General features: G+C 44.7%; 1 protein-coding gene across 1 annotated transcript in view; it reads right to left on the reverse strand.

The window, feature by feature from the left end:
• Positions 1-25,909, reverse strand: part of EIF4ENIF1 (eukaryotic translation initiation factor 4E nuclear import factor 1) — a 45,415-nt gene that overhangs the window by 8,160 nt on the left and 11,346 nt on the right. The window contains exons 4-14 of the mRNA XM_074206401.1: positions 25,147-25,274; positions 23,487-23,752; positions 23,116-23,317; positions 19,378-19,556; positions 9,639-9,774; positions 9,254-9,433; positions 8,683-8,915; positions 4,139-4,210; positions 3,497-3,680; positions 2,566-2,645; positions 2,199-2,338 (exon numbers count right to left, since the gene is read on the reverse strand). Of these exons, the coding sequence (XP_074062502.1) occupies positions 2,199-2,338; positions 2,566-2,645; positions 3,497-3,680; positions 4,139-4,210; positions 8,683-8,915; positions 9,254-9,433; positions 9,639-9,774; positions 19,378-19,556; positions 23,116-23,317; positions 23,487-23,752; positions 25,147-25,274 (1,800 nt within the window). The remainder of the gene's footprint in view (positions 1-2,198; positions 2,339-2,565; positions 2,646-3,496; positions 3,681-4,138; positions 4,211-8,682; positions 8,916-9,253; positions 9,434-9,638; positions 9,775-19,377; positions 19,557-23,115; positions 23,318-23,486; positions 23,753-25,146; positions 25,275-25,909) is intronic.

The raw sequence follows: 25,909 nt of genomic DNA on the forward strand, positions 1-25,909 counted from the left end.
GAAATTAGCCAGCACACCAACCACATGGGGAATTATATGATATTTCTTCTGGACCTCCTTTCTTGGTCTTCCTCTGCCTGTCTCATGACTCCTCTTCATCCAGGTCATACCACCTTGTTAGGTGTGTCCTCCAGGGCTCTGTCTGGGGCATTTTTCTGATCTCTCTCAATACTCCACTTAGTGATCTCATCAGCTTCCTTGGCTTCAACTCTCTTTGCCAGGACTCTCAGACCCAGTGAAGATGTCCCCAAAGTTGGGGGGGGGGGGGTAGGGTGCAGTTTTGAACTGGTAAAGTGTTAACACTAAAAATGGCTCCAAGATTTCTTGGGAGTCTGGATACCTGGCCTAATTCTTCTCCTCAACTTCAGTTTCACATTAACACCTAGCTTGCACATCCTGGGGATGATAATCTCAACAAGTCTGATCCAGAACTTTTTTTACTTCTTAATATCCCCATTACTATGGATAGGAATCTCAGTGTCATTCTTGACTGCCCCCACCACCCATATGCAATCAGTGGTCGTCTTGCCCTTGCTGCCCTCTCAATTACATTTCTTCCTCTCTGTGCTAGTTCCCAGTTTCCATTGCCTCTCACTTGGACCACCCTTGGAAGAGTCTTCTGCCTGATATCCCATCTCCAGTTTCCCCTCCTGTGCCTCCAGATCTAGATTTGCTCTTGTGACCACTGCTAGCTCACTGCTGCCTTCTGTTTCCCCTTTCTCCTTTTAACAAACTCGCCTCACTTTTTTCCCTAAAGACTTGCCACTCACTTTCTTCCATCATGGAAATATTCTCCCTCTTCAAATCCCTCCTTACGCAAGGGGCTTTTCATGGTCTTCCTGGCTGCGAAGGCCTTCCCCTCAGACAGGACCTGTCAATTTCTCTGACTTCATCCTGGATATCCTGGTTACTGAAATGTTCTCTCCCCCTTTAGAATGGCAGGTCCTGGAGGGCAGGGCTCTTAGTGCTTGTCTAAAGCCAGTGCCTAGCGCCGAACCAGCACTAGGAAGGGTCTGGTGCCTGCTGACCGACTTTCTGGATGCCAGGCCTATGGGGAGTCCACAGATGCCAGTTACTGGCCCTGCCAGATAAGGAAGAACAATGTGTACAACTTCAGAACAACAGTCTCAATTCCCATCAAGAAGAGGCACCACTCCCAAAGCAAAGGTGGCCAAAACAAAGCCTTTAGAGAGAGGGAAAGACAGCCCTGAGGAAGAAGCTGGACTTGCTCAAGAGCCCCAGTGGTTAGAAAGGCTGGCACTGCCCCATCCTGCAGGCTATGGAGGAGCCGACTTAGGTGCAGAAGCTGTCTTTGGAGTCTGCCAGCCAAAAATTCCCACATCCATCTGCTGATGGGCACGATGTATGTCCAAAACAAACAACCCAAGACAAAAAATTACAAGCTGTGTTGCGGGGCTGGGGTTGTTCATCACAACTTGGAGAGATCCAAAGACGTAAGCTGAAAGGAGCAGATCCCAAGTCTGGCCCCAGCCTGCTTTTCTCACCTGGTCTCTATCCTCCCTCTCCCTCCCTGCTCAAGAGCCAGCCAAACAAAACAGTTCATCTTTCCTGAAGGGACCTTTTCGTGTTCTAAGCCCCCCAATTTTTGGCTGTTCCTTAGGCTGAGAATGCAACCCCCCTTTCTCCATCCACGCCAATGCCTGCCTATCACGAATCCGTCTCTCCTAATCCCCTCAAATTGGAGTGGAGAGCATCCATCACCTCCCATTTTATACTGGTCATCAGTCTACATATCTTTGGCCCCAGCACTTCAGGGGCCACACCAGTGCTGTCCTTTTGCTTGTGGCCTGTCTTCCATGCTCTCTCCATATGCATCTGGCCTTGCTGCCAGCTTATTTTCTGCTTTCTACTTTCTCTAGGTCACCTGGGTGACCACCCCTTCCTCACCTCTCCAGGAAACTCTTGCAGACTCCCTTACCCCTCAACTACCTGGCACTGGTCTCTATGAACTTCACAGTGGATCTCATCCTCTCTAGGAGTTCCCTGAGGACAGGGGCCATTCTTCCTTTTATTATAAGTCTGTCTGGCCCATGAAAGATAACCAAGCAATACGCAAGTATCCAGACAAGCAAGGAGGCCTCAGGTCAAAGAACAGACCAATTCCAACTTCCAAGGAACCGATCCAGAACGGATTCATTTTCCCATGCCCAAATGAGCTAAGGCCTGTAAGAACACACCTGTTCCTAAAGCCGTCTCTGCTTTTGTCCATCTGGGATTTGCCGAAGCCAGGCTGGTAATAGCTGGCCGCCTGCATGGCCAGCTCATGGGGCAGGCCCAGTCCCTCCAGGGCAGGATGCTGCAGCTCCAGCTGGCTCATCTGCTCAAGGAGAAAAATCAGGGTCAGCAGGAAAGGGTCAGCCCTCCACCCCACCCCCAACGCAGGGGATGAAGGGCCCATAATACATGGCCTAATGAAATATTCCTTTTACAAACATTAAATTCGAGTTGGCATAAGGAAGCCACGAACAGCCAGAATTCTATGATGGATACAACAAGAATACCAAACTCCCAGAGCCACCTGCTTCCCCAGGAGCTTGGCCTCACCTGTGTAGCCACAGGGCTCATTGATTTGTGCATTCCATGAAACGGATCTCCAAGCAGCTGCTGAGAACTGGGTCCAAACCCTGCATAGAACATGAGGAGTAATGAAGTCCAACAGGATGAGCAGGGTACAGTGGCTGGCACAGAGAGCTGCCTCCCTCCTGAGTGATGCCCACTTGAGCTGGACCATTCATTCAGGAATGCCACAAGGCAAAGATCTGTGGGTTGACTTCCCTCTGCCAAACACTGACCCAGCTATTCATTTTATCCACCCATACCTGGGTACATGTGGCTCCCACCAAATGCAAGCTCCCTGACATCAGAGACAGTTTGGTCTCATGTCTGTGTCCCCAGTGGTTATCATACATCAGGTGCTAAAGACACAGAGGCAGGCAGATGATTGATGGCCAGACCCAAGAGGCCCTGGCTCCCAAGAGTACATCCAGTAAGTGCCACCCCCTGCCCCCAAGATCTGTTTTGTTCCTTCATCTTCCTTCTGCTACTGCAGGTAAAATTTAAGAAGCCCTATGAAGGTCAGAGGCATTGTCAAATTTGTTTATGAGAAAGGAAGGCTTAATTTAAGGGCTGTGTTTGGTAGAGAAAGAATTACAGAGAAATGAAGGTGTGAGGAGGCCAAAGTGATGGACAGCTGGGCCATGACAGAGCAGAATCCTGGCTCTCCTGCCTGCTGGACAGCCAACATATGTTTGCATCTTCCTATCTGTAAAATGGAGTGCTGCTTATATTATACAATGTCTCATGTGCTAGGAGGAGGGGAAGGGGTTGGCTTTGGCTCCAAACCACACAAACATACCATCCAGAGTAATGTTATGGCCTTTGACTCCCCCCCCTCCCCGAGTTGGCTGGCCTCATCCAGCAGAACCAGAGAACCACATCCCTTCTCTCCTCACAATCTGGGCAGGGGCCTACTTACCGATGGGTGAGGGTATCCGAGGGCGCAGGTAGTCAGCAGAGGCTGCTCGAGTTGGAAACACCTGTGAAATGGGAGGAGAGGGGGCTCTCTGACCCAGCAACGATGCCGTTGGCTCCAGGCTCCCCATAAGGCCACTCAGGAGATGGGAAGAAGCAGGTCTCGTAACTGGTGGCCCCAGAAGCTCCTGGATGGAAAGGAGAGCTGAGTGATGCAGCTTAGTGGAATGGCCAAGAAGCACCTCCCACAATGTGCTTGGGGGAAAGATCAAATCCCTTACTAACAAGCAAATGTCTCCCAAATGACACAAAAGTGACAAGATGAGTCTGGCCCGAGATGCACTCTGGCCCAGAAGGTTAAAGTCCCTAGGTGCCTCTCTAACTACTGTCCCAGAAGGGAGCAGGCTTGAAGTCAGGGCAACATGCCTTACTTCCCCAGAAAGAGCTTAAGCTGTCAGGAATGTATGTCCACCAGAGCCTCTCCAAGGTCCCTGTAAGCTCCTATTTCTTAGGACACTGGAGGGAAGCCACTTCAAGCCAAGTAGAGTTCAATTTTCATCTTTTTTCTCCTCTCCGTTTGAGCAAGTGAGGGCAACATGAGTCTATGTACTAGAAGAGATGCAAGCTTAATCCTCAGAAGAAGTACCTGTAAGATGTTCTTAGGGAGAGGCTGCCCTGGAATCTCAGCATGGGACATCAAATGGCTTTCAAGGTTTCGCTAAAAGTCAGAGGAAAACATCATTTAACCTTTGTGAACATAATTAACTCAAGTTAAAAGTCAAGGATGAGAAAAAGACCTATTCTCTTCACACCCAAATTCACTGTAGTTAATCCACTGGTTGTTTTTAAATTGTGTGAATCTGTTATCATAGGATTCCTCCAAAACGGGAACAATAAGAGCATGTATCACACACACACACACACACACACACACACACACACACACACACACACACACACAGCCTGCTCCTCTGAGATTCTTTGACAGAGTCAAAAGGTTCTGACCTAACATCACCATTTTCCCGGAGGGCATTTGCAGGCACCAGCTCCCCAGGCCTCCTTTCCTGTCATTGCCTTCAATGACAATATTACAACCAAATAGACACAGTCTATTCTGATGGGCTAAGGCCTCTCAGTTTGGTCAAGCATTGCTCATATTTCAAAACAAACAAAAAAAAACAACTCCTAAGTGATAAATATAAATGTACCTGTTTTATTGGCCTGGCCTTGCTTAACTGCTAACTGGCCCTTCATGGCCCAATTCAAATGTGACTTGGTCCATCGAGCATTCTGTGTTTCCCAGCTGCTGTTCTCAACAAATCTCCTCATATTCTTGCCCTCCTGAGCTCTCTAGTCTAATAGTGCCTTACTCCTAACTCTCCAAGATACTCTTACTTTCTTATGTCCTGACCTTTCTATAAGACTAAGCCACATATGCCCAGGGCCCAGGCCTCTGTCCACTGAAAATTTGAAATAATTATTGAATCTCATTCTCGTTGCCTTCATCTCAACCTTCAAGATTTACTTGTTATCTTGGAGTGTGGGGAGGGAGAAAATTTTACAAAACTGAACAATGAAAACTATCTTTACAAATAATTGGAAAAATAAATTTTACAAAAATTTTGAAAAAAAAAACCCACAACAGAAAATTGGAAGTTAGTATGGAAGAAACTTAGCATATATATATATATTTTTTTTAGTTTTTGCAAGGCAATGGGGTTAAGTGGCTTGCCCAAGGCCACACAGCTAGGTAATTATTAAGTGTCTGAGGCCAGATTTGAACTCAGGTACTCCTGACTCCAGTGCCAGTGCTCTATCCATTGTGCCACCTAGCTGCCCCTACAACTAGCATTTCTGATAAAGGACTCATTTCTAAAACATACAGAGAACTGAGTCAAATTTTCAAAAGAACAAGCCGTTTCCCAATTGACAAATGGTTAAAGAAATATGCAAGACAATTTACAGCTAAGGAAATCAAAGCAACTCACAGTCATGTGAAAAACTGCTCCAAATCATTACTTATTAGAGAAATGCAAATTAAAGCTTCTCTGAGGTACCACCTCACACCTCTCAGACTGGCCAATATGACTAGAAAAGATAATGATCATTGTTGGAAGGGTTGTGGGAAATCTGGGACATTAATACATTATTGCTGGAACTGTGAACCTTTCTGGAGAGAAATTTGGAATTATGCCCAAGGGCAACAAAAATGTGCCTATACTTTGATTCAAGCAATACCACTACTGGGTCTATACCCTGAAGAGGGAGGTTGGATGGTGGTGAGGGTTCCTTCTTATGATTGGATCTGCAGCTGCCATGGCTGGCTTTAAAGCTGATGGCTTTTCCTGATGGCTTAGGGACTAGATTTAAGCACAAAAATGTAGGGTCTCACCAAAGAAAGGAACAAACAACAAAGGAAGCTCTTTTAGGCACAAACCCCCTCTCCTGGTTCATCAAATCTGAGCACCACAGATTTCCATTTGCACAAAGACAATCAAGTTGAAGCCATGGCTAGGTCTCTCAACAATCCATCCAAAAAAAAAGGAAGCAAATTCAGGCGTTGTGGAAGTACTCTATGACAATCTGGACGTTCATTTCCCACTCTTTCCCCCAAGAGTCCACCTTAGGCTGGGCTCAATTTACAACAACAACATCAACATCATCATCATCATCATCATGATGGAGTAAAGGTGAATGTGAATGAACTGGGGCAGCTAGGTGGTACAGTAGATAGTTTCAAGGGCTGGAGTCAGAAAGACCAGAGTTCAAATCCTGCCTCAGACATTTACTAGCTGTGTGACTGTAGGCAAGTCTTTTAACCTCCATCTCAATTTCCTCATCTGCAAAATGGAATGAAAACAGCACTCCTTCCCAGGGTGACTGAGAGGATCAAGTAAGATAATAATGTAAAGTGCTTATTATTTTTTTAGGTTTTTTTGCAAGGCAATGGGGTTAAGTGACTTGCCCAAGGCCACATGGCTAGGTCATTAAGTATGTGAGGCCAGATTTGAACTGGGGACTCCTGACTCCAGGGCTGGTGCTCTATCCACTGCTCCACCTAGCCACCCCTAAAGTGCTTATTATTACAAGGTTTGGCAGATGCTAGGTGTAAAATAAATATTAGTGATTATTATCTTTCTCTATAATGAATCCCTCCAACCAAGTGGTGGCAGCTCATTTTATTAATTGATACAGGAGTCCAACAACATAAAACATAAAATTCAAATCTGATACTGAAATATGGAAATAGGCAAACTCAGAAGTTTATCCAGTGTCAGAGAGGGAAGTTTTCTTAGATCATTGAATCCAACCCATTTTTTTTTTTTTAACAGACTAAGCAAGAGAGACTATTTGAGTCAAACACTATCACCAACCCTCCCCAACCCAGCTTCTCCAGATCACTTCAAAAGCCTGGGAACTTGGTTAGGATTTTGGTCACTATTTCAATGGAACTCATTTCCATAATTTATGTATTTGAACTTTAACTTCTCTAGACCCACCGGCAGAGGACAGGCCAGGATACAAAGGTGAACCACCCCCAGCTGACACAACAAGGACACAGAGAGGATATTCGATAGCCCTTAGGGTCAGGCTTGGAGGTCTGAGGTTCAGGTTCCTTCCTTAGCTACATCCATCCCCCCCCACCCCTCCAAGACAATCTATTGACCCCTGGGGTCAGGGTCACCATCTGTGCTTGGCTGAAATACTAGCTTCAGAATGGAGGCACCAGCAGGTCCCCAGAGTCTAAAATCACTTGGAGGACGGCATTTTACATGCAGTGAAGGTGACAAAGCCTACAGAACTCCCCTATCAAGAAGAAAAAAATCAGGGCCAATCCCCCAACTCAAGCCTTCTAGGGGTACGTCTGGCCACGAGGCTGTCCCATTTACAGACACATCCTAGCTACTCCCGTGGCCAAGTGGAGTGGGGTGAGAAGGACAACTAGCCCATCTTTTAAGAGGATTGAGCAGAAAACTGCTACAGGCACCCAGATTTTATCAAGTTGCCCTTCCGGCTCATGACCAAGGACATTAAGAAGGCAACAATCTCTCAGCTGGGCCACAGTGCCACAGAAGCAGTTAGAACGACATGAGAGCCATTCTATTTACATTTTTGTCACCCAAGTGTCAGAAGTTTTGGACATCTAGAATCAAGGCATCTATCTCAGGGTACTGACAGAAAACCTCCAGAATACATTGTCTTTTCCCACCGGTGCTTGAGAAGAGACGCATCACCAGGCAAGCATGTGTCACCCTGGTTCTCCATTCCCTGCTTCAGAGGGGGCATCCCTGATGTTATCTGACCTTCCCATCAGTCAAGTCCTCAGAGGCCAAGGGGATTTCTGCCCAAGATGGCAGCCAGGCTTCCCTGGGATGACACAGGACAATCTCACAGCCGGCTAGGTTTCTTCAGTTGTTAATGGAACTGAGCAGCCCCATCACAGAGCCCAGGATCTTCCTGACCAATGAGAGAGACCTTATGAAGTCAGAGGTCAGCCTCCTTTTCTGTCCTTAGAAGCCCCAAGGTCTGTTGCCATGAGAGCCCCCCAGGGACTCAATTCCTGCTTCTGCTGCTTCCTATATGGGCCTCTTGGGGCCTTGGCCAGGTTGGTCAACAGCTATGATCCAGTGATTTTGAACCTAGCCCCAGCTCAGGGACCCATCATTTTGTACAATGGTACCTCCAAAGACAAATTCAGTCTTCACACTAATCCCCAGGCACTAGAAATACTCTTATATACATACACAGCTGTCATCAATGAAGGAAAGAATATTTCTTCCTACTAATTCTTAAGTTGTTAGCCCAAGGACAACATTGAAGACTTCAATGATTTTAATGAGACAGTTATGTTAGAACTCCCCTGCCCCCTGAATCCAGAGAGGGAAAGCATAGTTTAGAGAATCTGGGAAAAAGAGAAAAAGGGCCAGGGAAGAAGTTCCCCACAGTCAACAAAGGAAAATCCAGCTCAGCACCTATCAGATATCCATTTTTTTCTCCAGAGCCCCTGAGAGGGGTGTCCTGGGTCCACTAGGACAACGTGTCAGCACAAAAGTAGACTCAAGAGGACGCTTTGGTCATGCAGTGGCAGGGAGACCAACAAGAACATCCACTGCACTCCACATCCTGGGTTTTGAATGCATTTATTAAGGCTTGGGGAGGCAAGGAGCAAGACTCCTGGACATTACTTACATTGACTTTGGGTTGGGAAGGCAGAGTGCCGCTTGCCTTCATGGTGCTCACTAGCTTGTTGAAGGCAGACATGTCGCCATCTTTTGCCAGTGGCCGGGAACCAGCTGTGGCGTTCAGGGCTTCCTCTGAGCGCTCAGCCAGGAAGGGCAGGCCACTCTGTCCTTGCTGGTCCACCCTCAGGCCTTTCAGCCCAGCTTCCACCTCTTCCACTGAAAGCACAACCCCTGAGTGCGCTGCAAAGTGGAGGGAGAAAGAAAAACGCTCCATCAACAAATGCCAGCCCACAAGGCAAAGAGTGGCGTGGGTTCTCACCCACTCCTTCCTCTGCTCTTCCCATCCAGAGCATGACCTGACCTTGTCTGTGCCTGGTGTTTTGTGCTACTTTCAATTAAAGTGCCTTTCTTCTTTACAAGGGACCACAGAATGAGCATCAGATCTCAGTCTGCCCATTCCCCTGTGGAGCCTGGCACAGAGCTATTGGGCAAGAATGCCAATAAGATCAGTGTTTCAGAACTGATTCATCAAATGACTCTCTCAAGCCTGACCCCTCCTCCCTCTCCAGGGGACTCACAGCTCTCCTTCAGCTTCTCCTTGTTGGCAGAAAGACTGGAGAGGAGCGGCTTTAGGTCCACTTTGGCCTTCTGAAGCATTTCTAGAATGTCCACTTTGTTTTCAGCATGGTCTTCCAGTGGTATGGGAGCAAAGTAATTTCCTGAGTTCTGCCCTGGAGACAGAATTGCTTGTTCCAAACCTGGATGAGCAAGGATAAGGAGAAATGGACCAGCAGTGTGGGGGTAAAGACCAACATTCTGTGTTTGTGGGGAAGTTCTGGGGTTGAAGAGATGGAGAAGGTAAGCTTCCAGATAAAGGAGGTTGCATTGAGGAGGTCTGATTCTGGGCATCAGGTCCCAGGGTCACTGAAAGCCTACCCAGGAACACATGATATGCCATGTTACCTGCAAGTTTCTCCAATTCCTCGTGGGGTGTTGATCCAAGGCTGCTGGAACGACTTCCGGATCGACTAGGATTTGAAAACCACCTGCTAAATCTGCTGGCAGACACGGAACCTTCTCCTAGAACATCTTCTATCATCTAAACAGGAAAAGGAACACTTTTAAAGAACCATCTTAGAAAAGGAAAGAGTCAGAAGGCTAGATCAAGATCAGAAAGGGAACTTACTTTGCAAAGGCCTCCAGAACTGAGGATTGGGAGCAGCTTTTGACCAACTTACTTTTCTTCCCCAGAGGCTGTCTCCTTTCTGAGCAGCTCCTATGTGGCCACACTTAACCACCAACTCTTTACATGGACAGACTCTTACCAGAGTTTATACTCTTGCAAGCATCAGGATTTCCTTCAGGCAATCCTCCCCCCACCCCATCCTGGGATCTTGAGGGGCAGAAACAGGCTGAGTCTGAAAGCGGGCAAGCAAAGGTCACACCCTCAAAGCTTAACTTTATTCCAGCTTGACGGGGAGGCGACATGTTGGTCATTTTAAACATTTTAATCCTTTTAAACATAAGATCCTGATGAAAGGCTAACTTTTTCACACCACCTAAGGCGTCAGGCAACTGTAACCTCTACTGCTGCCCATTCCCAAACCACGGTGGCTCAAGTAAAGCATGGCAGCAGCAAATGGAAGCAGATCTCCTCACAATGGGGTCTCTTCAGTTCCCAGCTGAGCAAACTGGAAACCAGCTTTTGGATTTAAAGCAGCAGACATTCTACTTTGTAGTGCAGATGTTTTTACTTTATATCACAATCATTCCCAAAGGAAAATCAAAGAAAAGTAAGAAAACAGAAGGCATTCCCTTTCAAACCAACATCATGGGGAATGCATTTTTTTACAAGCAAAAGAAAGGCAATCATAAAAAACTCCTCAAAATTTATGTAATATGAAAAGCTTATGTGCAAAATAAATGACTTAGAATAACATCAAATCAAACATCTTAGCGACAGCTGACAGTCACCTGATAAAAGGAATTTATACCAATAGATAAATGGTCATCGAACAGCTCTTAGAACAAATAGTCAAGCTGAAAGACGAAACTCTCAATAATAAGAGAAAGGGAGTCCCAACTTTCAGCTCATCCCCAAGACAGGCCAAGAAAACAAAACAATGGAAATATTCAATGTGGGAAGGGCTATGGGAAAGAAAGCAAACAAAGCTATATGAATTGGTCTGATCATTCCAGAAACTGATCTGGAAAGAGTAAAATCACTGAACTGTTCAACTCCTTTAACCCAGCTGGACCACTAATACGAGGAAGTCACCAAATAAAGACTCTCCATGAGAAAATATTCAGTGAAGCATTTCAGGCAGGGGTGGTAAAAAATAGTAAATTGGGGGGGGGGGAACACACAATGCATATCAAATGAGAAGATAACTAGACAGAGCATGAAATATGAAGCTCACAGATTATTGTATCATTACAAGGGACAAATATGAATTTCAGCCACCCAGTAGCCACCCAGGCAGTTTTTCCTTAATTGTACATCTTAATCAAAAGAGAGGATAGGAAAAAGGGAGCCAGTATTGGGAAATGGCAACACCATGAAGAATTAAGACTAAGGGAGGAAAGGGCCATTTTAATTCATCTTCTCCCCCCTTCAGAAAAACAATTTACACACTTTCTACAAGGTAAACACAAAATGGTTTTGTAATCTGGTGACAAGCTGATTCATAAAACTCCCCTAAATTTCCAAAGTGACCTTTAACACCCCCATCTCTAAGGCTTATATGGCCAGAGGATCTAAATTAAATCAAATGCTGCTTTATTTTGAACTTAAAAAAAAAAGAACCTCCCAACTTTGGTAGATTTTCAGCCTTTATATTCTTTAAGAGTAAACAGAACACAATTTTCAGTTCCTGATAGTCAGTGACCAATCTAATAAGGCTGGAAGGTCCATCTTTAGACACCGGATTAGGCTACCCCAAATTAATACAAAAAAGGGGTAGAGAGGGCTCCTTTTGGTGCTCATATTATATGATTTTATTCCTTGAAACTGAATCATAGGATGTTAATTCATACCTTTCCCTTCCAATAATAGACCTTTTTTTCTCAAAGAAATGAATTACTCAAGAGAAGAATGCCTTAAAAAGCAGAAGTGTCAGATGGAAAAGGAGATTAAAAAAAACCCTGAAGAAAATAACGCCTTCAAATGTATAATGGAACTAAGGGAAGCTTATGACTTTGTGAGAACTCAAGAAACAAGAAGTTACTCAAAACTACTCAGATTTTCTACTTGTATGGATCTTTTAACTCAGAAGATAATTCTGAACTAGAGCCTCTTTCTTTGCAAATATCAAAACGACATGCCAAGCTTCATAGAAAAGTTTTCAAACAGTGGGCAAATTCCAGAACCTTTGGAACCTTTGTAGTCAGTTGAGATGAAGGTAAAAGAGAACTCAGGTATATGGATACTGCCCCACATTTCAGCAGCACAGTAATTCTTTGTTTTTGTCCTTTTTTTTTGGGGGGGGGGATTTGCAAGGCAATGGAGTTAAGTGCCTTAAGACTGGATTTGAACTCAGGTCCTCCTGACTCCAGGGCCAGTGCTCTATCCACTATGCCATCTAGCTGCCCTCCGCAGTAATTCTTTGTATAACCCTTTAAGGTTTGCCAAGCACTTTACAAACATAACTCCAGTGGAGGCTCTTAACAACCCTGGGAGGGAAATAAGATTACCGTCCTTGTATTTTAGATAAGGAAATTGAGGTTAAGTGAAGTTCAGTGACTTGCCCAGAGCCACACAGTTAACTATAATAAAAACATTAATAATAGCAAGCATTCATCACAATAATCATGAAGGGCAGGCATTTCCCATTTGACAGATAAGGAAGCTGATGCCCAGAAGGGCTCTCAAGGGTCACCCAAGCTGCTAGAAGCATGAGTGAAGATTGAGCCCCAGGTTTTTCTCACCCAAGTCCAGCACCATCCAGCCTAGCATCGGCAGAGGAAGCCAAGAGCTTCAAATCTGTTCTTATTTAAGTTTGTCTCTAGATTGTTCTATCAGGTTGTGTAACATCCAAGAAAAATCCTGAAGCATTAAACAAGGCTGAAAAATGACTGAACACAACTAGTCAAAAGAGAAGGAAGAACAAAGAGCCCGACCACACAGCCAACCAATCTGGCTGCTTCCCTGCCCATATAAGGGAACTGCTTGGCAGAGCAACTACCCAAGAAGCCCCAAGCTCATCTCCTGACTCCCACTCCAACTCAAATCTTTCCTGGGGCACAGAGGGAAGCATGATCTACATTCCCCAATTGATAAATGGTCAAAGGATATAAACAAGAAGTTTCCAGATGAAGAAATCAAAGCTGTCTATAGTCTTATAAAAAATTGTTCTACATCACTTACTGATTAGGAAAATGCAAATTAAAACAATTCTGAGGTACCTCCCACCTATCTGGTTGGTTAATTGGACAGAAAAGGAAAATGATGGTTGCTGGAAGGGATGGAGGAAAACTGGGACACCAGTGCATCACTGGTAGAGTTGTGAATTGATCCAACTATACTGGAGAACAATTTGGAACTGTGTGCCCAAAGGGCTATAACTGCCTAGTCTTTGATCTTTCTACCACTCCTTCGAAGGATTACCACAGATTCAACTTCTACAGTTCTCCACTGTATCATTTAAGCAATCCAAGAGACAGACAGGATGTGAGAGTGACAAAGGCAATGAATGTGTGGTACAGAGTGCTGGACTGATTGGGCTCATCCTCTCCAAGTTCAATATTCCCATTCAACCAAAGCCTCCACCTCAAGGTAAAAGGAATACTAGAAGAATGAGTATCAAGAGATTAGAGCCTCTCTGAGCCAGAAGTTTGTTATTAACTTGGAGGGAAAACTGAGCCAACACACAACCGGCACAGTGCAGCATTTGCTCATCTGGGTCAGAACACTGAAGAAATACAGAAACTGCTAAATGAAAAATGAGAATTTCACCGTGTTTACCATCAGGACAGTTCATCCATTTCTTTTTTTTTTTTTTTTGCTAGGCAATGGGGTTAAATGGCTTGTCCAAAGCCACACAGCTAGGTAATCTGAGACTGGATTTGAACCCAGGTACTCCTGACTCCAGGGCTGGTGCTTTATCCACTGCACCACCTAACCGCCCCAGTTCATTCATTTCTAAGAAGGCAGCATTTAATTCCAATAAAAGTAAAGTCCAAGAGAAGCTTAGAAAGATAGGATTCTAGACTCAGTAAGAAGGCAGATGAAAGTCAGTTTTATGCAGACAGTAACAAAACAAAATGCTTCTTTGATGCCCTGAAGACTATTTATAGGCCAAAGATATGGTACATCTCAACTACTCAGAGCTGATGATCCACATTGATTATCGATAGGGACTTGATTCTAGAGATGGGCCGAACACTTCCAGTGTTCTTAATGAACCATCATCAATCAATGCAGAAGACACTGATAGTTTACCCTGAGTTGAAGTCAATCAGTCCCTAGCTGAAGTTCCAACTGAAGAAGAGGTTTTGTGCCATTAGGCTCCTTTACAGTGGCAGTGCACCTGCTGGGAGCTAATTCTATTCCAGTCAAGATCTACAAGGTGGGGGATCCATTACTCATCCAAAAACTGATTGAAATTTTTCGGGTTATATGACATGAAGAGATTATCCCCAAGAATTCAAGGATACTTCTTCCACTGTCCATCTCTATAAAGGTTTTTTTTTTTTTTTGCAAGGCAACGGGATTAAGTGAATTGCCTAAGAACACACAGCTAGGTAATTAAGTGTCTGAGGCCACATTTGAACTCAGGTCTTCCTGACTCCAGGGCCAATGCACTATGCACTGCACCACCTAGTCACCCCCCCCATCTCTTTAAATGTAAAGGCAAATAAAGTATCCTATGACAATCACAGGGATATTTCTCTTTTAGTCACTGCTGGTTAAGATTCTTGCCAAAGTCCTTCTCAATAGACTAATCCTTCACCTGGAAGTTGGTAACCTCCCAGAGTGTCAGGGTGGCTTCAGAAAGGGTCAAGAACAGTCAATATGGTGTTTGCTGCCTGACAACTGCAGGAAAAATGCCACAAACAGAACAGAGGCCTGTATACAACATTTGCAGATTTAACTAAGACCTCTGATACTTTCAGTCACGAAGGTTTATGGGAAATTATGTCAAAATTTAGTTGTCCCAAGAAGTTCACCAGTATTATACACTGATTCCATGATGGCATGCTTGCCTGGGTTCTGGATAGTAGGTGATGCTCTCAAGAGTTCCCAGTCACTGATGGAGTAAAACAAGGATATGTCCTTACTCCCATCCTTTTTAACATAATGTTTTCAGTCATGTTATCAGATGCCTTTGCTGAGGTTGATCATGGCTTCAAGGTCAGCTACTGCACTGATGGCAAATTCTTTAACTTGAAAAGACTACAAACCAAGACCAAAGTGGAGGGAGGGTTGGTGCAGATGATTGTGCATCAAGGTAGTCACTGAAGCTGAGATACAACAAAGTATGCATCAATGCTCTGCTGCTTGGGCTCATTTTGGTCTAACAACGACCAAAAATACCCAGGTATTCCATCAGCCAGCACCGCACCATCCATTCTGTGGAACCATCAATGACAGCAAATGGAGAAGTTTTGAGTACTGTGGATAAGTTGACTTCCCTTGGCAGTGTCCTTTCCAGGAAGGTTCACATTGCCAATGAGGAGGACACTCACGTTGCCAGAGCCAGCTCAGTATTTGGGAGGCCCCAAAACATAGTGTGAGAGAAAAGAGGTATTAGACTGACCACCAAACTGAAGGTCTACAGAGCCGTTGTGTTGACCTCATTGCTATATGCCTGTGAAACTGGACAGTCTACCAGTGCCATGTCAGGAAATTGAATTGCTTCCATTTAAATTGTCTTAGGAAGATTCTGAAGATCACCTGGCAGGAGAAGATCCCAGACACTAAGGGCCATTCTGGAGTTAAACTGCCTGGCATTCCAACATTACTACAGAGAGGGCAACTATGAGGGGCTGGACTGGGTTAGAATGCCAGACATACACTTGTCAAAAAAACTATTTTATGGAGAACTCACACAGGGCAAGTGTTCATAAGGGGATCAGAAGAAGTGATATCGAGATACCCAGAAGGTCTCTCTTAAGAACTTTAGAACTGACTGTACTCTGGGAGCATGGGAGACAATGGCACAGGACTGCCCAGCATTGCATGTCCTCATCACTGAGGGGGCTTGCATTCTTTGAGGAAGGCAAATCTGAAGCAGCTCAAAGGAAATGTGACATATTTAAGTTTAGAGTGCCCAGCCCAGGTGTTCAAAGGGACTATTTGTGCCTGACCTGTGGGAGAGCATTTCGAGCTTGTATTGGTCTGATCAGGGACAGTTGGACACACTGTCATTTGACTCAAACACAGTGATGTCATTTTGGTTTTCTTCAAGAATGAAGGACAAGAACCAAGAACCAGTCTTTGATCTAGCAAGACTATTGCTAGGACTGTATCTCAAAGAGATCATGAAAAAAGGGACCAAACCCACATGTACAAAAATATTTATAGCAGCTCATTTTTTTTTTCGTGGTGGTGGCAAAGAACTGGAAATTTAGGGAATGACTGAACAAATTGTGGTATCTGATTGTGATGAAATACTACTGTTCTATAAAAAATCATGAGACTTCAGAAAAATCTGGAAAGATTTGTATGAACTGATGCTGAGTGAAATGAGCAGAACCTGGAGAATAATGTACACATCAACAGCAACATAGTAAGATAATCAACTATGAAAAACTTAGCTCTTCTCAGCAATACAGTGATCCAAGACAATCCTAAAAGACTTGTGATGGAAATGCCATCCACACTCAGACAAAGAACTATGGAGTCTTAATGTAGATTAATTTTAAAATTCTCTCTTATGATTTTTCCCTTTTTTTCTAATTCCTCTTTCACAAAAATGACTAATATGGAGATGTGACGTATTACAAGTACAACCTATATCAGATGGACTAGGAGAGGAAGAAAAATTTGAAACTTAAATCTTACAAAAATTGAATGTTGAAAACTTATCTTTACATATAAATGGAAAAAAATAAAATTAAAAACCCAAAAATAAATAATTTTTTTTAAGTGTTCTCTTGAGGGCAGCAAGTGGTACAGTGGATAGAGCACTACTGGTTTGGAGTCAGGAGGACCGGAGTTCAAATCTGACTTCAGACACTTAATTGCCAAGCTGTATGACCTTGGGCAAGTCACTTAACCCCACTGCCTTAAATAAAATAAAATTTAATTAACAAATAATTAATGTTCTCTCTCATGCTCACTGAACTGTGTCAGAAGGTCTCCCCATGCATTCTTCAGAGGGTAGCTGAAATGCTATGAGCAATTATTATTATTGCTTATTATAGAGGAAAGAAGAAAGAGACTCCCTTTTTTATATTCTGAAGTCTTATCTCCTGATAGGTAAATTCTTCTTTAACTTATAGGGAAAGCAATAAATTCTTTATTTTTTATGGAATCATCTTTGATTTCATAAAAAAAAGGGAGATTTTTATGGGTTCTCTTGTGAGTTGTCAACACACTGCCACTGTCTCAGGCTATGGGGGGGGACCCAGCTCCTTGACATCTCAAAAGCCTCTTTTCAGACATGTCCCCTTCTAAGAGCAGCCCGGAGGGAGGAAGACCCAGAGTCCACCCTCTCCTCTCCCCTACCCAGCCTCAGCCTCTTTATCTGAGGTTAGCCTCTTCAAGTCCCTAAAAGCTCACAACTGGAGGGAGGAAGGAGCTCCATATGATGGGCATCATGTCTGGAACAAGGGAAGATAGGAAGCCCACAAGTGGGGTCAACACTGGCAATGTGTCATTGGTAGAAAGCAGGGGTGGGTGACCACTGTAGTTCATTTATATCACAGACAACTGCCACTGGGCTGGGAAATAGCTCTGTCTTATTTTATTTTATCTAAAAGTGAGTGACAGGAGTACCTGAGTTCAAATCTGGCCTCCGACACTTAATCATTACCTAACCTAGCTGTGTGGCCTTGGGCAAGCCACTTAACCCCATTGCCTTACAAAAAAAAAAAGCCTAATAAATAAAAGTGACATTCATCTCCAGAAATTTTGTTGGAAAGTTGTCTGTGATTCAAGCAGAATAAACCTGGAGGTCAAGGACATTGCTGGCAAATGCCTCTGGGCCTACTCTCTTGGAAGGGCCCTCCTGCTTGTGGCTGGCCTGGGCTGTTACTTACAATGTAGCAGGCACTATATCAGGAGTTGGAATGTACACACACACACACACACACACACACACAGAGTGACAATACCTTCCAAATATATGAAATATATGCATTCATGTATGTATGTATGTATATAAGGTTATGGGGGGGGGGGGTTGGAAATGCCCAAAGGAAGTGGCACTTAAGAACTCCAGGTGCGAGGGATGGCCTTGTCAAAGGCACAGGAAGGAGATGTGACATCAACTGTGAGGAAGTCCCTGGGTGGGGTGAGGGGCCCTGGGTGTGAAATGAACATACAGTGGGGGTTGACTGGTTTTCCTCCCCTTCTCTGCCCTTTTCTTCTGCTTCAAGGAATGGTTGTCAGGGAGGAAGTTAGGAATAAAGGTGATCTACCAGCAGCAAACAAACTTTTCTTCTAATTATATAGATCCTCCTTCCTAGCCTGGCAGTCTTCATGAAGTTTCACAATCCCACAGTGATCCAGGAATCCTTTGACTGCCCTTAATGGCTCTGGGAAACTAGGTTCCAGGGAAAAGTCCCAGTTAAATCACCTGATGTACATCTGGGCCATGGGCCCTGACATGGTAGCCCCAGAATATCACTATCACAGGAGTGGACACTTGATTATAATGGGACAATGTAAGAGTGGCAGTGGGAGGGAATTCCTCCAATGGGCTCCTCATTGCATCCTTACATTCCTCTCTTTTACCTAGAAAAGTCAAGGGTCAAGGGGGCAGAATGAGTGACTAATCTACCAAGGCTTATTAAAAAGAATGGGAATGGAGAGCAAGCATCCAGGCAATCCATATTTTTTTTGCACTGGATGTTTTTGGAACTATACAAGGTCACCAATCAAAAAAAAAAGAAAATCTTGGATCGGAGGATCCTTAGATCATAATCCAGGTCAACGGGATTTTCTCTCCTCTTGGGCTATGACAAACCATCAGCCAACAGAAGGCCTAATTCCAACTTCAAACTGATCAATACAAACTAACCCAAATAAACAAACAGCACTGAAAACATCTATTCTACTGCTTGCAAAAGCTCAAAGTACAAAAGCCCAAAGGAAGCAACAGAGTCACAAAATAAAAAACAGAAGTGCAGGGAGGAGGCCAAGGGGGTACATTCTGCAAATGCTAGTCCAGCGCTTCCCAAAAGGGGGTGGTGGCGGCTCTAGAACACTGCCTGACTTGAAAAGCACCTATGGGGCCCATATGCATTGTGGGTAGGGGGAAGTTTTGTGGAGAGGCAGTGAAACCTGAGGGGAAGAGTTAAACAGAGCCCCTTTGCTGCCATATCTGCCAATCACCAAGAGAGGAGAACAGCACAGGCATCAATATCCCCAGGGCACCCCTGCGGGCAGCATGCAGAAGACCAGGTCCCCAAGGAAAGCGATTTGGGAAACGCTGCACTAGACAAACCACATCCATGTTATCAAAAACAAATTGGACAAGGGCTCAAAGAAAAGGCATTACCACATGGTTGTAGCCACATGGGTGGGTTCACTCACCGAGGCCAGGCCTGGCACCTTATCAAGGTTAAAGAACTCATTAAAATCAAATTCTCCTGGCGACTGTTCAGGCAGCACTGCTTCCCTGGGCACTTCCTGATCTGCAGCCGGTTCGTGGGCAAGAATGACCTCCACTTCATCCTCTTCTGCAACGCCTCCATTGAATTCTGAAACTATTCCTTAAGGCAAAACCACGAGGACAACAATCAGATCTAATCACTGTGGAAACAGCTTACTCAACATTCCCAGCTTGACCTGGACAAGCAGAGGATGGGGGCCACAGGTGGAGTGCTCCTCTGGCCCCCATGGGGTCAGCATTGACAAGCAGGAGGAAAGCAAACTTGGCTTCACCTTCCCACACTCTTCATGGCTACCAGAAAACTTTCATTCCAGATTTAGCAATCTAGGGACTCCACAGCAAAGATGGCACATGGGTCAATTTCCAGTCATCATAATTCTCATCTAGACAAAATTTAAGCAAGAATTCTAAGAAGCCAGAGTGACAATCTCTAGGTTTCATGATAAATGGGGATGTAAAGACGTAAGCCAAAAAGCAAGTCACTCTTAGGTCATTGCAAGACCCAGCACTACCATCTCTACAAATAAGGCTGAATATCGAGGAAAAAGCCTGATCCAGTATTTTCTAGACATCACTTATACCCACTAATCAGATTTTAAATAGTTAGGAGTTATCCTTCCAAAGAGGTAAACATAGAAGACTTCCTCCCCACACAGGATAATCTTTGAGTGTTTGACCCCTAATAGATTTGGTGGTTTTTGTTGGGGTTTTTTGCAGGAGAGAGGGGAGTTGGTGGGGGCAGGAAAATGTTGAATCATCATTTCCAAATGAATCCATATGCTGGTTACAATTTAGCATCACTAGAGCATGGCTGTATTAATTCCTTGAAAACCAGTCCTCAGGCCCTGATTAAGAGGTACCACAATCACCTTGGCCACACCAACCCAGGCACCAACATGATGGGCCTCCCCCACAGACGACCAAGTAAAAGCCAAGCACCATAGTACACTCACATTGCCTTCTTCCCCTGACAGGGTCAGACCCAGACCGAATGGATGAATTCACTGGTCCAGGAATCAACATTGCCAATTTTATCCACTTGCAATAATAAAAAAGCAGCTCACATTTCTATAGCATGTACCAAGCATTTTCCTCATTGAACTTAGACACAAGTATTACACCCATTTCACAGAGAAACAGAGACCCAGGGAGATCTAGGGGCTTTTCCACAACAGCCCTGGGGAAGGAAGAGGGAAAACACAGAGCCCAGACTTCTTCAGAATCATAGCTAGGGCTTGACAGATTCTCAGAATCTCTCTGCTTCTTGAACCTCAAAACCCAGATCTTCCATCTCTAAATCCAATGGTCCTTCCACTATCTGGTACCACCCAAAACACTTTGCTCTCAGGAGGATCAGGAAGTGGTCATGAAAGGAGGCAGGTGGGCAGGCAAAGCCAGGGTTTGGAGACAGTAACATGGAGGAGGTTTGAGGGGTACTCACGTTGTAGACCCTGGTCAGGGCATCCACCCCCCCATCCCTTTATACAATGGAAGGGACACAAACACTGGAGTCAATGAAGAAAGGTGGTTGTCTTCCAGTTGCATGAGGAAGGAATAACAGCCTCAAAAACATAGCAATTGGTCTATTGTTCTAGAACTTTTTTTAAACAGAAGAAAAACATCTACAAATTTTCTTGTTTTATGTGACTAGAAGATTTTATGACCAAACAAATGGTGGATAAACCTGCTCCTATTTAAAAAAAAAAACAAAAAAAACCCCTCAAAGTCTGTGTGTGCATTTCTGGCCCAGTTTGATCCTGCCCAGAAAGCAGCTGTGGTGTAAAGCCCAACAGTATGGAAGAGTCATCTGTTCAAGAGAGCACAAATATGAACACAGGAGGGGAGGCAGGCAGAACTCCTACAGCTGGGAGCTATCCAAGGGTACTCTGTGAAGGCCAGGGATGGACTAGGAGGGAAACTTTTGGAAAAGTAAGCCCTGTCACATTGGGCATGAGCATTCTCATTTCTGACAAAAAAAAGGGAACTTGGGAATTCCCTCAAAATATTTGTCTTATAGGGCAGGAGTCCAAGGATGGCATGGACTAATGGTTTCTGTCATTAGTTTAACTAGTAGTTAAATCACAGACAACCTAATTACTGAGGAAAAAGTCATCTCAAGGGTGTGAGGTTAACAATACTGCAATTCCAAGTTCTGATGCATTAGTCTGAGAACACGAAGAGAACATTTCAAAGTCGTATTTCAAAGGAATAAGTTTTCCTAGGAATAATTAGTGAAAAAAAGGAGAAAAGCATGTTTGTAGAAAATATTGCTATTAAGGACACAAAAGCCCAAGAGTCACCTTTTCTCCCAATAGTTGCTGCCAAGCCTAAATCTTTTACAGACCTATTTCCATTAGGCACCTATCAACCAAATATTAGAACAGCACAACACACAAACGCATAAAAAAGCCAATTCCTTTCACATGGAATCTGGGGTTGGGAGGGGAGGATGAGAGGGTCCTGGCAGAAGAGTCTTAGGTTCTCCAGAGGAATTGAGCAAGTCTGAGAAGAAAGAAAGGAGATCAGAAGAGGAGAAGTAGACATAAGACTGTCAGAGGAAGAACTGAGCTGTAACAGCCAAGGGAAGGGAAGAAAACGGGGTCCAAGAATGGGAAAAGCAAAGGGGGCAGGGGGCAGCCAATTTCCCTCTGGAAGTGGATGGAGAGAACCTCAAGGTCAACGAGGAGCAGCTAGAGGCACCTGGAGGCAGCTCACAAAGGAAGGGAAACCTGCAGCCTCCTCCAGGAGCACCTCTGCTAGATCAGCACTCATTCTGCCAATGTCTCGGCAAGAGAGACAACTACGGCCCTATGACCCTCTCCTACCCTGGAGGCTAAGCTCCCTTCACTGTAAATGAGATCTCCAGAGTCTTCTTGCCTCCCCAACCTCCGTCCCAAGGGCCCTTACGATTCTGAAATGTCAGGATTTCAAATGAGGCTACCCTGAAGCTGGATGCCCTAAGTGACCCAGGTGTCTCTCCTCTCTATGCCAAGGTAGAGAACATCCCTACTGTGACAGTATTCTTCCATATACTGGATTACATCTGGAATCCGACAAAAATTCAGGAAGGACATGGGGTTAGAGCTATCTTGGCCCTGAGAGGGTGAAGACACAGCAAAGGTTCACCAATTCATGGTCAAATCAGCCAGTCACCTTGACCTTTTCATCCTTAAACCTATGACTCCACAGGACAAGGTGTAGCTGGAATAGATGGTCCAAAGTCCTTGCCAGCTCTCATGCTCTATGACTGTGACCAAAGGATCTCTGTTCAAAGCCTGGCCTTGGGCAAGACACTGCTCCTCATTTCCAGCCCTCATAAGCTCTGAATTCCTTAAAAAGTTGAAAAGGAGTTGATGGTAGGGCCTCTGGAGGTCATCCATCCACATCTTTTCAAATGAGGACACTAGTTCCTAGAGCTCCTGATGCCTGAAGGAAATCCCCTTCTCTATAGAGACAGGAATCCAGAACCAACCAAGGCAAGGTGGACTGGGGGAGGGGGATGTCTAGCTTCTGATTAGCATTGACTAGATTCCCTCAGATCTGAATGCTCCCCCTGAAGGCCCAGTTCAGGAAAAGCAAGGCTAAGCTCACACTAAAGCAAAGAGCTGCCGACAATGCACTTGTGTGCAATGCCCCTCCTGGAACCCAAAGGAACTGACCTTCCTTTACAGACGGGGCGCGTCGGCGTGTCCTTTTTCGCCCTTTGTGATCTTCTTCCAGAATCTTGTCATCAAAGCCAGTGAGCTCGATGGTCTCGGACTGACTCGTGGGTCCGGCCGAAAACCACTCAGGCTCCTCTTCTGTGTAGGAATCATTTCTTCTGCGCTCCCCAAAGACACGTTTGCTGTCCCCAAATTCTCTCTAAAAGAATGGAGAAGAGAACCAAGTGTCAACATGACCCACATGCTCCTTGCAGTTCCCCAAAACCCAGGCCCACATTTCGAAAGCAGCATATGACCCCGGGATTATGGTGAAACCCATAGGTAAATAACAAGCAATCCCTGGGCCACCAAGGGAAAAAAAAACAAACCCGGAAACGCTTGTCCTTGTAGTCTCTTGAATCTCTGCAGTCCCTCAAATCTTTGTCCCCACTGCGGTGGTCTTTGTAAGAAATTATCCTTCCACTGCCAATCCTACGGCCTCCAATCACGCGGACACCATCACTGTCCTTTTCCAATGGACTCCCTGATCTCCGGGAGCTGATGGAAGTTGTGACATGGCAGCCCCCTCCAAAACTGCGTCTCTGGGGACTTAGAACAACATCTAAATCATCTTCTTTTACCCGCTCTCGTGGATCTGGAAAATAAAAAATAAAGTGGGGGAGGAAACATCAACAGGCTGACCTTCCTCTACGGCCAAGGGCACTCACTGTGGGGTCTTACATAGGAAAGCAAGGCTACATTCAGTCAAAAAGACATGGATGCTCCCTTTTTAAGAGACGGTCAGAACATTCTACAATTCATTTTCATAATTAGCCTCCATAGACGATTCACAAGTGTTGGAACACAAGAGTAAAAGTTCAAACCCAATTCTAGTCTTTTCCACATCTGGTTTTGCTAAAAAGAGATTTGCTTCAGTTCATTAAGTAAAGTCATAATGTGCCCACAAAGTTAACCAATTTTTTTTTTGTGTGTTTGTTTTTGGTGAGGCAATGGGATTAAGTGACTTGCTCAAGGTCACATAGCTTGGTATCAAGTGTCTTAGGCCATATTTGAACTTGGGTCTTTCTGACTCAGGACAAACTAGAAAGCGGTTGTTTCTGAAAGAAGGTTATCATCTTGAATGCCTCTTTTCTAGCTCAGAGGAAAAAAAAGGATTTGGGCCAAGAAGTTGAAGGTCTGTCTCAGGTCAAGCAAACCTAAATCTCTCATGACCTGGTACCACATCTACTCTGAGCAATGTAGAATGCTCAGAAAGCCTACTCGATTCTGCTAGACACTGCTACCAAACTTTTAGTACGGTGTTATCTATAGTTTGCTTTAAGGTAATATTTATCACAACATCAGCCAGGGGATTCATAGCCACAGACTAGTTTGCCTATATAGATCTTTTGAAGAATGAGACTTGACCCTGGCCACAGGAGTCAAGCTCAGCCTCCAAGTTAATAGAAAATGATTCACACAGAGCTTGCTGGACATGGTATTTCCCAAATGAGAGGAACAATTCCTAGAAGGAAAACTTGGGAGCCACCATCTCCCCAAAGGTCCAATACATTCATTTCAGAATGACTGTGAACTTGGATGATGAAAACCATTCCATCTTTATTTTTTTTAACCTCAAAGTAAACTTGGGCATTTCCTTTAATTACTTATCAACATGATCTGCAAAAGAAGGGGTTCGGGGCGGCTAGATGGCGCAGTGGATAGAGCACCAGGGTTCAAATCCGACCTTAGACACTTAATAATTACCTAGCTGTGTGGACTTGGGCAAGCCACCTAACCCCATTGACTTGAAAAATCTAAAAAAAAATTAAAAATTAAAAATAAAAATAAATAAAAGGGGTTCAAAGGCTGTTGTGAAAGGGTTTCCTGACCAAAAAGGTGAGGAGACCCTACTTTATTTTAAAAAAATACCAAGGAAAATGACCCCCTGATTCAACTATTTAAGGGGTCTGTGGTCTGAGTCAGGCCCACTTCAGAACATGGCAAGGATCCACTGAGGACACCCAACTCTAGTCAACGGGTTCTTACCAGCCGTCTTCCGCATCAGAGGAGGCCGCTCCAAGTCCAACTCTTTCTTGAAGCTTTCTACTGGAGAACTTCGCCCTGAGGTTGGGTAAAGAGACGCATGCCACTTCTCGGGATCCCAGACTCCATCACTACAGGCAAAGGGAAAATGTTTGAATCATGACACCGAGGAAGGCAGGTGGACTGTGCAACCCTCCCACAAAGAAACCTCATCCAAACTGACTTTAGGCTATATTGGAAAATGGTTTAAGTTCATCTGAGAACAGGAAAGGGGAGTAAAATGATTACTGCGTGTGGTATCTTGGGCCCTGAAGCTGGCATGACAGCCAGTGGTACTGGTACCCCCCATCTCCCTTACCAAGTTAACCATGTCAGATGATGGCTGGCTCAGCAGCTTTGCTGTCATAGGAGGTTTCATTGCTATCTTGCTCACCCAACTCTTCCCAAATCTCTGTCATCCTGCTCACCAACTATGGCAGTTTAGGAAAGAATTCTGAGGGTTGTTCTCACCCAAGCAATATATATCTAAAATCTCCCCTTCCTTCAAAGGTCACCAGGAAATTCCACCTTCCTAAACTAGGTTTACCTCAGCTGGTTCCCCCCTCAAAGATGCAGCCCACCATACACCTAGCCACAGCCCAAGACCTAGACTTAGCCACAGTCAGTTCATACTCATTTTTAATTTTATTTCCTCTGCTTCTTTAAGGAGGAAAAATCTGCTTACTAGCAACTAGTAAAGGTTAATGAGCACATCATAGTTGAGTAC

This window comes from Macrotis lagotis, chromosome X (assembly GCF_037893015.1).
Source record: "Macrotis lagotis isolate mMagLag1 chromosome X, bilby.v1.9.chrom.fasta, whole genome shotgun sequence".
NCBI lineage: Eukaryota > Metazoa > Chordata > Mammalia > Peramelemorphia > Peramelidae > Macrotis > Macrotis lagotis.